The 12,903-nt window shown below is 38.4% G+C and overlaps 1 protein-coding gene across 1 annotated transcript; it reads left to right on the top strand.

Moving 5' to 3' along the window:
• Positions 1-9,931: 9,931 nt before the first annotated feature.
• hoxd13a (homeobox D13a) lies at positions 9,932-11,155 on the top strand (the record flags this gene model as incomplete). Its single annotated transcript, XM_079619612.1, has 2 exons — positions 9,932-10,427; positions 10,926-11,155. Exons 1-2 carry the CDS (start codon positions 10,319-10,321, stop codon positions 11,153-11,155), a joined length of 339 nt encoding a protein of 112 aa, XP_079475738.1. The 5' UTR covers positions 9,932-10,318.
• Positions 11,156-12,903: the final 1,748 nt, after the last annotated feature.

Raw genomic sequence — 12,903 nt, 5'->3', positions numbered from 1 at the left:
AAGGCATCAGTTTCAAGAGCTGTTCAAGCGGTCGCCAATCCATTACTTCCACTAGCTGAAGAACACATTAAATTTCCAGTATCAAGAAAGGACATCACAGAAATACAACAGTATTTTTTAACACATCACATCCCACAGGTCATTGGAGTGATCGATGGTACCTTGATCCCTATCCTTACACCATCTGTGGATGGCCATGTTTATATATGCCGCAAAGGCTATGCATCTATCAACTGCCAGGTGATCTGTGACCATAAGGGTTTGATCTCAGACATTGTGGCAAGGTGGCCCGGAAGCACACACGACTCCTTCATGTTCACCAATTCATCTGTGGGTCAGGAGGCACAAAACTCACAGGGACAGTGGAGGCTGCTTGGGGACAGTGGTTACCCACTGAGGCCATATCTCTTCACGTCTGTGCTAATCATGAATAACAGGGAGAAAATTTTCAACGAGGCACACCGTGTTGCACGTAGTATTGTGGAACGCACAATAGGGAGCTGGAAGATGCACTTTCAGGCAATTCACCAGTCCAGCAGTGGTCTTTTGTTCGCTCCACAAAAGTGCTGTGCGGTAATAATAGTAACAGCTATGCTGCACAACATTGGGACCACATGATGGCCAACCAAGAAATGCCCAGTACATGGCTGGTTTGCGTGCACGTCAGCAAGTCATTAGCAGTTTTATTTGTAATTCATCCCTATTTTGCCCAGTCTTTGAAGCATATTTCCCACATTACTTCTTTTATGATTTTTTTGTTCATTCATTAGATGTGTATTTCTATATTTTTCTTCTTCTTTTAATTATTTAATTATAAATTCATTTAAACAAGAAAACGAGTACAATAAAATGCACAATAAAGTATACAATCAAAACCTTATATTGTACTCACGTTGCAGTGTAATCTGTAAAGATAAAAGTGTAATCTGCCGGTTGTCCTGCAGGTGACCTAATAAATCTGGGCCCGGTTCCCCAAAACGTTCTTATCGCTAAGTAGTTCTTAACCTATTCCTTAACCCTCTCTTAACATTATGGCACGATTCCAGACACGTTCGTACGCTAAGTATATCTTCTGTAAGTCACACTTTCGTAAGGTTGGTCTGGACCATTCGTAAGCTCTCTCTTAGCGTTGTTTGAGCTCAAGACGCTAGTCGCCGCCACTGTGCAGCAGTCTTTAGAAATCAGCGCAGCGCAGTACAAGTCAAACTGGTATGTTGACATTGTTGTGGCTCAACAATGATTTTATGTTATGGACATTTTAAGACTAATAATAAAATATGTTTGCAATGGATAGAGGCCTATATGAAGTTGACTTTATTTGGTATAAGATCATGGTGGTAATTAGCCTAGGCTATTTCGTAATGTCATTAAAGCATTTAAATTGGCGACACTTTTTAAAATCTGGCAAACAATTTGGCTCTAAATGGCTAAGATCTATAAATGGGTAAGCATGGTGGTGTCCAGTAAGCGACCAACTATGGCAGCGATCAAACTTGTATTGAATCAAAGATGGCGCCGGTGTTGGAAAGCCGTTTAGTCCATGTAAATGTTTTTTATTCGGCAAAACCAACGCTATCTCACGACCAATTCGCACAAATTTGTACGAGTGATTAAAAGGTGGCTAATTCGTACGAATTTGTACGACCTCACTCGTACGAATTTGTACGATTTGTCTAAACCCACGTGACGGTTGGGTTTAGGGGCGGGGTCAGGGGTCAGGGGTAGGTCATTCGTATGAATTCATACGATTTTGGCAAATCGTAAAATATGTACGATTTAGCAAAAAACTTACAAATTCGTACGAGTGAGGTCGTATGAATTGGTACGAATTAGCCACCTCGTAAAATTCGTACGAATTGCCGTGAGATCGGGTTGGCAAAACTTAAGCCCTTTTGACATTTTGCCTGACATCCTGCCAGGATCTTGGTGTGCCTGACGACTGGATCTTTCGCAGCGTATTCAAAGATGTTGTTTGTTCACAGCCAGGAACAGCACATCTGTGGCATCGTAATTTCCCTGTACACAGACCCACTCGCTGTCCGTCGACTGAACACTAGTGAGGCGCGCGGCGCGCGGGCGCAACAATGATACGAAATGAGCGTAGTTGTCTTGCGCTTAAAGCGTAGTTGTCTTTTGCCGGAGGCGGTCTATATGCAAACGCTGGTACGTCACTTCGTACCGTGACGTCACTTCTTACCATGGATCCAGAACGAGCTGTATTTTAGAGCTTGATTAAATAAATGATTCGTTTATAATGGGGAGGACGTCTTAAGCTATGAAACTTGCAGGACGTTTTAATGGTACAAAGACCTCTTATATACCAAAAGATCAAGGCAAATTTGGTTTCTCATGTCATGACCCCTTTAATTAATAGTCTATATTTTACTGATAACTTAAACTATGTTAAAATAAATGTTACTGGAATAATTTGAGGAATGTTTCATTTGCATAGAACGTGTTGTCTTTCTTAACGCCGTAATGCACCTTCGCGTGAAGTGGAAAATCGATTCCTGAGCAATCGATGCCAACTAATTCAGCACCTTCACCTTCACCTGACAGCGCCTTTGTAACGTCGAACGTAAGAGTGTTAAGAAGCTTCCTAAGGGACACTTCGGGGAACACACTTAGGAACATAAACTACTTTGGTAAGATATATCTTTCAGTCTTCTTAGCGCTAAGAGTGAGCGTTATCGGGGAACCGGGCCCATGACTGCGTTTCCCGAAACCTTCTTAACGCTACGTCGTTCTTAAGATACATCTTAAGCTGTACTTTATCGTTAATACGTGTTTCCCGAAACGTTCTTAGTTAAGTAGTCTTACGTTCGGAAGGTTGGTCTGGGCCGGGTTTCCCGATAACGATGTATTTTAGCTCTTAAGAGCGCTCTCTACGTGCAAGGTTACGAATGCTCGCGGCAATTCCAGCGTTTCCCAAAAATGCACTTAACATGAACGCGCGAGAACGCGTTTTACGTGCTACTTAAGAGTCGCTGTCCATTTGCGAAGAGCTGAAATATAACCTTATATGGATTCCTATTCTGAACGTTTAACCTAATAATCGTCATCTGTTGTGGATTAGCAAATCAAGACAAGTCTATATAAAGCACCTACAGGCGGAGGTCTTTGCATTGACTTAACATTGAAATGACTCGCGCCTGACGCGCTATTCGCGTCCGGTGTGAACGCACCATTATGGTGCGTTCACACAGGTGTTGCACCAAAAACTGTGACCCATCAGATTCTGTGACCCAAGAGGGCGCTGCTGCACATCTTATGCTCGTGCGTGGCAGATAATCAAGGACGAAGAAGAGCGTCTACGTAAACTGCGCAAGAAAACATTACATCTATGAATGCAAGCCGCTGCTGAAAGCTGTATATTCTCAGGTTTATATTGCTTCATAATGAGAAAGTAACGTTAATCCGCTGTGACAAATTGTGAAATGTGATTTTTTTTAAAAATTCTAATTCCTTCTGACTGAATGCACGAGTTGCATTTGTAATTTACATGTTTATCTGAAAATAAATATCTGAAATGTTTCTAAACATGTATTATTTCTTTCTGATTCAATGCACGAGTTACATTTGTAATTTACATCGGGGCTGTATTGTATTGTACAGAGGTCACAATATATGATAGGCAGCCATCAAAATATGTGACCTCAGTGTAACTGTCTATTAAATGAGTCAAACGTCTAAATACTGTTTTGGGGTTGATATAGCATCCATTCAGACTAATATAGACACATGTTTTATTAATTAGAGTCATCACAGACTCAGTACCACATAGGTCACAATATATGATAGGTCACAAAATATGATAGGCAGCTGTCAAAATGTGTGACCTCACTGTAACGGCCTAATAAATGAGTCAAACTTCAAAATACTGTTTTGGGGTTGATATAGCATCCATTCAGACTAATATAGACACGTGTTTTATTAATTAGAGTCATCACAGACCCAGTACCACATAGGTCACAATATATGATAGGTCACAAAATATGATAGACAGCTGTCAAAATGTGTGACCTCACTGTAACTGCATAATAAATGAGTCAAACTTCAAAATACTGTTTTGGGGTTGATATAGCATCCATTCAGACTAATATAGACACATAGGTCACAATATATGATAGGTCACAAAATATGATAGACAGCTGTCAAAATGTGTGACCTCACTGTAACTGTCTATTAAATGAGTCAAACGTCTAATTAATAAAACACGTGTCTATATTAGTCTGAATGGATGCTATATCAACCCCAAAACAGTATTTAGACGTTTGACTCATTTAATAGACAGTTACAGTGAGGTCACACATTTTGACAGCTGTCTATCATATTTTGTGACCTATCATATATTGTGACCTATGTGGTACTGGGTCTGTGATGACTCTAATTAATAAAACACGTGTCTATATTAGTCTGAATGGATGCTATATCAACCCTAAAACAGTATTTTGAAGTTTGACTCATTTATTAGGCAGTTACAGTGAGGTCACACATTTTGACAGCTGTCTATCATATTTTGTGACCTATCATATATTGTGACCTATGTGGTACTGGGTCTGTGATGACTCTAATTAATAAAACACGTGTCTATATTAGTCTGAATGGATGCTATATCAACCCCAAAACAGTATTTAGACGTTTGACTCATTTAATAGACAGTTACAGTGAGGTCACACATTTTGACAGCTGTCTATCATATTTTGTGACCTATCATATATTGTGACCTATGTGGTACTGAGTCTGTGATGACTCTAATTAATAAAACATGTGTCTATATTAGTCTGAATGGATGCTATATCAACCCCAAAACAGTATTTAGACGTTTGACTCATTTAATAGACAGTTACAGTGAGGTCACACATTTTGACAGCTGTCTATCATATTTTGTGACCTATCATATATTGTGACCTATGTGGTACTGAGTCTGTGATGACTCTAATTAATAAAACATGTGTCTATATTAGTCTGAATGGATGCTATATCAACCCTAAAACAGTATTTAGACGTTTGACTCATTTAATAGACAGTTACACTGAGGTCACATATTTTGATGGCTGCCTATCATATATTGTGACCTCTGTACAATACAATACAGCCCCGATGTAAATTACAAATGTAACTCGTGCATTGAATCAGAAAGAAATAATACATGTTTAGAAACATTTCAGATATTTATTTTCAGATAAACATGTAAATTACAAATGCAACTCGTGCATTCAGTCAGAAGGAATTAGAATTTTTAAAAAAAATCACATTTCACAATTTGTCACAGCGGATTAACGTTACTTTCTCATTATGAAGCAATATAAACCTGAGAATATACAGCTTTCAGCAGCGGCTTGCATTCATAGATGTAATGTTTTCTTGCGCAGTTTACGTAGACGCTCTTCTTCGTCCTTGATTATCTGCCAAGCACGAGCATAAGATGTGCAGCAGCGCCCTCTTGGGTCACAGAATCTGATGGGTCACAGTTTTTGGTGCAACACCGGACGCGAATAGCGCGTCAGGCGCGAGTCATTTCAATGTAATGGTGCGTTCACACCGGACGCGAATAGCGCGTCAGGCGCGAGTGATTTCAACGTTAAGTCAATGCAAAGACGCGTTACGCGCGTGTAACGCGTCTTTGCATTGACTTAACATTGAAATCACTCGCGCCTGACGCGCTATTCGCGTCCGGTGTGAACGCACCATTACGCGCGTAACGCGTCTTTGCATTGACTTAACATTGAAATGACTCGTGCCTGACGCGCTATTCGCGTCCGGTGTGAACGCACCATTACGATGCACTTGGGGATGTACGATTACTCCAGAGTACTCGTAGTTCTGCGAAGATTTTCAAGTGCTACTTAAGCTACGATGCTTTTGGGAAACAGACCATAATATTAAGATCAGTCGTACGATCGTTTTTACGATCAACTTAGGCACGATGCTTTTGGGAAACGCAGCCCTGGGGTGCGTTTCCCGTACAACTATATAGCTCACTGCTTAACTACCATAGTACGATGCATCGTTGGAGAAATCAACTAGCTAGTCACGAGTGTTTCCCGAAACCGAATGTCGTAAAGTATCGTTCAACCACGTTGGTTTATGACGTCTCGCACGTGGTGGACTAATAACTTTTTTTAATTAATCTGTTTGAGATCGAATTAACGCTAGATTTCGTCATATAAGTTACATATATGGCATCTGAAGACCATTTCAAATTTTTCTCAGTTACTTTGCTTTATTACCAGACTCAATATTTGGCTCGTTCTTACATAGTTGAGCACGTTCGCACATGCGCAGTCTTCAAAAACGGTGCTTTAAATCTCTTGACAAACTAAAAGACGTAAATTACATTTGTATGTATTCTAAATAAAAAATACGGGTTGTACTGAATGTCAGCTTGCTTATTTTGCTAAAGATAAGGATTTATTCAGTCTACATCTCATGTAAACTAGAAACTATGCTTCTAACCACAGCTCCAGAGCTGTCGTTGCAACCACACAAGTTTGAGATGCTGTTTGCGAACGTTCGTTGGAACGATGGTTTCGGGAAACACCAAATCGTTGAACTATGCCGTTAACGACGGAACTTGCGATCATAGTTGGCTAACGATGCTTTCGGGAAACGCACCCCTGGACCACTTAGCTTTACCTTATCACTGTTGCAGGTTTATATACGAATACAATTCTAAAATTTTAATACAGTGTTCAATTAGGCTAATTCAAGTGTTTTCATGCAAAGAATAAAATTGTCATTACACTGATTGTTGTTAGATTTTTAATTATAATATTATAATTTACTTAATTATATTATTCAAAGGTACCTCAGCTGGCAAACCATTAAAGGCTTAATAGTCTATTTAAAGGGAATGATTGTGGTGGGGAGTTTGGGCAGCGATACAGCGAATAGTTGTTCTAAAAGACGGCGCTGTCCGCGGAGCGCTTTCAACGGCCAGTGATAGTTAAACGAGTCCTAAATGCAATTTCAACTATTTCTGAATTGCTTCTTTTATAAAGAACACCGCTTTCTCACATAATGCAGTGAATTAGCCCCTGCACGAGAGAATAATTTATTATCGAGCCATCCATGGGTGCGTTTCCCGAAAGCATCGCCAACTATGGTCGCAAGTTCCGTCGTTATCAACATAGTTCAACGATTTGGTGTTTCCCGAAACCATCGTTCCAACGAACGTTCGCAAACAGCATCCCAAACTTGTGTGGTTGGAACGAGAGCTCTCGAGCGGTGGTTAGAAGCATAGTTTCTAGTTTACATGAGATGTAGACTGAATAAATCCTTATATTTAGCAAAATAAGCAAGCTGACATTCAGTACAACCCGTGTTATTTATTTAGAATACATACAAATGTAATTTACGTCTTCTAGTTTGTCAAGAGATTTAAAGCACCGTTTTTGAAGACTGCGCATGTGCGAACGTGCTCTACTAAGAACGAGCCAAATATTTAGTCTGGTAATAAAGCAAAACAACTGAGAAAAAAATTAAATGGTCTTCAGATGCCATGTCTGTAACTTATATGACAAAATCTAGCGTTAATTCGATCTCAAACAGATTAATTAAAATAAGTTATTAGTGCACCACGTGCGAGACGTCATAAACCAACGTAGTTGAACGATACTTTGCAACATACGGTTTCGGGAAACAGTCGTGACTAGCTAGTTGATTTCTCCAACGATGCATCGTGCTATGGTATATAGTTGTACGGGAAACGCACCCCAGATCAACAAATGCAGCAGCATTGCCACGGACAGCGCCAGGTAACGTCGCACGTAAGAAGGTATATCTTAAGCATCTTCCTAAGGTAGGCCTATGGTTCGGGGAACACGCCTAGAAATGGTATACAGTTGGTCAAGTTATACCTTAAGAGTCTTCGTAGCGCGCTAAGAGACAACGTTATCGGGAAACACAGGCATGGTCTAGGCCTACACAAGGGTTTTGGATTGTTTTTAGATTCTTTTTTTTTTTTTTTTTGATTATGATGAATTTTTTTCAAGCGTCGGGCAGTATAGTGGGAGATTTTATGAATATCCCACATCAGATTTTAATGGAATGCAGCAATCACTTAATAAATATTAGCATTGTGAAAGGTATGTCCCATGATCCATCATTCTTTCTTTTACAGGTATAGCTTTACTGCTGTGGTATGTCAACAAACTACAGGCTTCTTGTGAAGGCACTACAGAAAAATAATTGCAGGTTGTCTGGTTTCCCTTCCAGCTCTACTTGTGTGCTTTTGAGTGGCTCACTGGGCCCAAAATCCCCAAAGTTTGGTGAACTCAAGTACATAGTAGAAGCGATATAGATCTATGAGTGTTCTAGCGGAATTGAATGGTAAAATGCATTTTTTTTCTCCTCTTTCACAACTTTATTGTCTTCCTCACTTACACTCAAGGGCAAGAAAGTTAAAAATAAACCATTGGAGCCCTCTAGGTATGAAAATGCTATAATTACATTTTTTTTTTTCTTTGAAATGGTTCACCTGTATCCCAATTACTTTGACAAGACAGTTTACTCCTATAAAAAAGGACCAGTAAAAGATAATAGTGGCACACCTTACTTTTTTCTTTTTCTTTTTTCTTTTTTACATTATATTACAGAGCCACCTAGTGATTGAAATGTATTACAGCAGCCATTTCTGACATTTATCAAATCATGGCCTATCACGCACATCACTAGTTCAGCGTTTTTTTTTTATTATAAAGAAATGAATAGTTTTATTCAGCATAGACATATTACATTGATCAAGTAAAGACATTTAATTTCTACTTTAAATAAATGCTGGAATTTTGAACTTTCTATTTATCAATGAATCCTGAAGAAAATGGCTCATTGTTTCCAAAAAAGATATAAAGCCGCACAACATGTTTTCAATATTGATGATAAAAATAAATGTTTCTCGAGCATCAAATCAGCATATTAGAATGATTTCTGAAGGATCGTGTGACTGAAGACTGGAGTAATGATGCTAAAAAATTCAGCTTTGAACACAGAATTTTTTTTTTAAATGATACTGTAATATTTTCTCAATATCACTGTTTTACTGTATTTGATCAAATAAATTCAGCCTTATAGTTACACATTCACACAGTAAAATCACATGAGAAATGTAATTTGTCTGACAGAGCATCAAGCACATGCCTAATATGGTTATGACTATAATATAACGTTTGGTCTAATATGAGACATTTCCACTGCTGTGCTGCGCAAGTAAGTTTTTGATTGTATTTTAATACGCTTTAAATAAATAATTATAGATTATTAAATGTATTAAATATATAAAATATATAAAATAGAAACATAGAAAATATTTAAAACTTGTTAAAATGCCTCAGACTTAAACTAGGCTTCCTCACGGACACGTAAATGCGTCTCTATAGCACCCAGCTTGTTTATAGTGCAATTTAAACGCGAAAATGAGTTTTTACGTGCATAGGATAGCCTACACAGTTTTCGCGTGCATTTGATACGCACATCATTGCGTGTAATACACACGCACCCCACACCCCTAATTCTACCCAAACGTATAATACACACGCACCCCACACCACTACTAAACCTATCCTAACCAACCCATGCTTATCCTATGCACGTAAAAACTTATTTTCGCGTATAAATTACACGATAAACACACTGCGTGCTATACAGACGCATTTAGTGTGATCGGGTTGCAAAACTACACTGTGGTGTAGTCCAAGTTCAGCTTAACTATTTGCATGTCACATGGTGACAACTATCCAATCGGGTACTAGGTTATCTGACCTATGTATTTAGTCCGGAAAATAAACATAAAAGCTTAACTGTCAACGGAGACTGTTCTCCGCTAACAGATTTATCGGGTTTGAGTCCATATAAGACGATGAGTTAAATTACAAATCATATACACTGTGTGCAACTAAATATGGAAGTGCTAGTGGGATTAGATGAGGAGTTCAGTGTTTACCCGCACTCGAGCCGGTCTGCGTCAGGAACGCTGTTCTCTTCAGCGGAACGACCGACTTCTATAAACTCCGAGTCTCTTACTCCTTACGTTTCGTTTCCAGCCCATATTGCCCCAAATTCCTCAGTCACTTATGGATGTAATTTCGGAAACAGTTGTTGTTATTGCTGCAAAGTACCACAGAACGCTTTGTTTCCGCCTAGTTTTGTGAAACAAAGTGCAAATGGACAGTCTGAACCCGTGGATAATGGTGATGCCTCCAGATGGTTTAAGGAGTTCGCTCTCTACCAAGGTTATTCCTACCCAAGAATCCCTGCTTGTATTGATTTACCTATAGTTCACAGAGCAGGAGATCACACACACGAGACTTGTTGGACAATGGAAGACCACCAGCCATGGGACTGGTCAAACAGTTGCAGCAGCAGTCAACTTTATTGCTCCAAAGACCAGACGCAGAGCCCGCATATCTGGAAACCATCATTGGCAGGTAAAAGACTTGAGTTCTGCTCTGTGAATCACTCCTCGCCTTTCTTCATTAGTTGGGTATAAAGTCAGAACTATTTTTGGGACACATTAAAGAGGCGCAAATCATGCACAAATTCTCTGATCGAAGGATCAAGAGATTTTCTCATCTTGTGTTCATTGACAGAGGATATCCTCAATTTAAAGTATTTTTTTATTTATCTATAGGCTACACGCTACGGTTTGGCACCGCCTAATGCCAGTATCAATATAATGAAATAAACGAATCATTGAAACCAGAAGTACAGATTTAGTAGCCTACGTTAACCTGAAATTATTCATGACTCAAGTTAAAAAGCAAAGGCGTTGTTTTAAACCTGATTTGAGATTATTTTAATGCAAATCTGCATGTCGCTTTTTAGGGTCAATTGCGATTTCCTAAATGTTACATCATTGTTAATCTTGGAATAATGTAAAGGTCTTGTAACAGATTGCTTGATTAAAATGACTTGTATTTCCCCAGAGGGAAGCGTTTCGTTCTGTCGGCGCGGGAGAAAGAAACGGGTTCCTTACACAAAACTGCAGCTCAAAGAACTCGAGCGGGAATTCACCAACACTAAGTTCATTACTAAAGAGAACAGACGGAGGATCTCTGCTTCTACCAGCCTGTCTGAAAGACAAGTAACTATATGGTTTCAAAACCGTCGAGTCAAGCATAAGAAGAGACCTAACAAAGACCTAAACGAATGTTAATCCTGTTAAATATTAATTCATGCAATTGCTGATGATAGGCTATAGGGAAGAGTTCTCTTTAGTAATGGCTATATGATCTTTTTCAAATACCTATGTTCTCAAAGTCGCAGTTCAGATGTCCAGCTTTGAGTATTGAGATTGTCATTGTATGTCAGATATAGGCTAAAGACAAATCTTATTTTTTCTAAATAATTTAAATATTGTTAAACCATTTTTTTTGTAATTTTGTAGCAGTATAGCCTGATTTCTACGCTTGATCCCAGACCACTGTTCTTTCCATGCTTTCAAAATGTGCAGATTGTGTACCATATTTGTTTATATAACCAGAGTTTGCAACCAGAATGCAACACTGACGTAAATAAACGAAGAAAGAAAGAAGAAAAAGTTTCATGACATATTTCACATGTTCGACTTGGGGGAAACACATTTGTTTTTGTCGGTGTTCTCTTTATCCCTCTACAAGTATAATGAAGTTGTTCTATACTGCAAATAAAATAATATCGTCGACATATTTCGTTAATTTCAACAGTACGACCGTGACTGGTTTTCCCGTAACACAGTAAATAGCACGAAAGCCGCAGTCTTTTGATTGCATTTGCCTTTGCATTATTCAGAGAGATATGCATGCATTTTATTTTGTTTATTGTCATTGCAGCAACACTATACATTCAACAATGAAGCATTTGCCAAAAAGCGCTTTCCCATTCCATGCCACGTGATTGGTTTGAATTTAGTATTTGACAGTCGACCTATAATTTTATGTTGGCCTACTTTGATTATAACGAATGAATTGGATTGCTAATTCTTAATAGAATGGATTTCACAACTGTTGCGACTTGCAATGGTGCGTGTATTTTTTTACAATGATGTCCGAATGAGTTAATGTGAAGAGTCAATATTAGTCAGGCATAGGCTTAAGCACGATATTCAGACTTATTACGTTGGTTATTTATCGATAGATTGATAATCAATTATTGTCTTTTTTTTTCTCGAAAAACAAGACAATTAGCAAGAAAAAAACAACACAATGCACAATTTTCGTTGCCGTTTTTTATATATATATTTGAATCATCTTTTGAAACTGGGTGTTCTCGTTGACCTTGAGACACATTGTTAGACTAAACCTGGACTTCAGTAGGTCTCATGAATAATACTTGCCACAAATTCATGAAGCTGCGTCGCCATCTATAGGTCAGCATGTGCTTTGCATTAAGATAATTTATAATCCAAGAAATAGTTTGTATTAAAAAAATTTAAGCATTTTGAGATTTTTTTTCAACTGCTATGAACATTTAAAAGAGAATATGGCGCTGTGATTTTTTTAATAAATATGTAATATAAAGGTAATCTTTCACAATTGGGAAAAACGTGCAATCCAGAAAAGACTTCCATCGCAGGACTGAGCAATCTCAACACAATAATAATAAAAATTCCTAGCGGTTTTATGTTTTGCCGAATTGGTTGGCGAATTCGTTTAAAAGTTTAAGTGCCGTCGTTCTTACACCCTTTGAAGAACATTTTTATAGTTCTCTGTCATGCTGATTTCAGCTGTTAAAACGACGCTGTTTCATCAAAGTATCGGCCTTTTTAATCGAATTTTAAAAGAATTAGACTGTCAAACGGATGTTTCTTCTTCTGTTTATCTGTCTAATTAAATGCACTTGGACTTGTTTTTGGTAAATCTGCGTCTGGACTTTGACCTTGAACTATACTGATGTAGGCTACTACCATATCCTTTCCATGTAGGC

Source organism: Phoxinus phoxinus (genome assembly GCF_949152265.1).
Source record: "Phoxinus phoxinus genome assembly, chromosome: 7".
NCBI lineage: Eukaryota > Metazoa > Chordata > Actinopteri > Cypriniformes > Leuciscidae > Phoxinus > Phoxinus phoxinus.
Note: the sequence above shows the minus strand (reverse complement) of the source record. Positions and strands in the feature narration are given on the sequence as shown.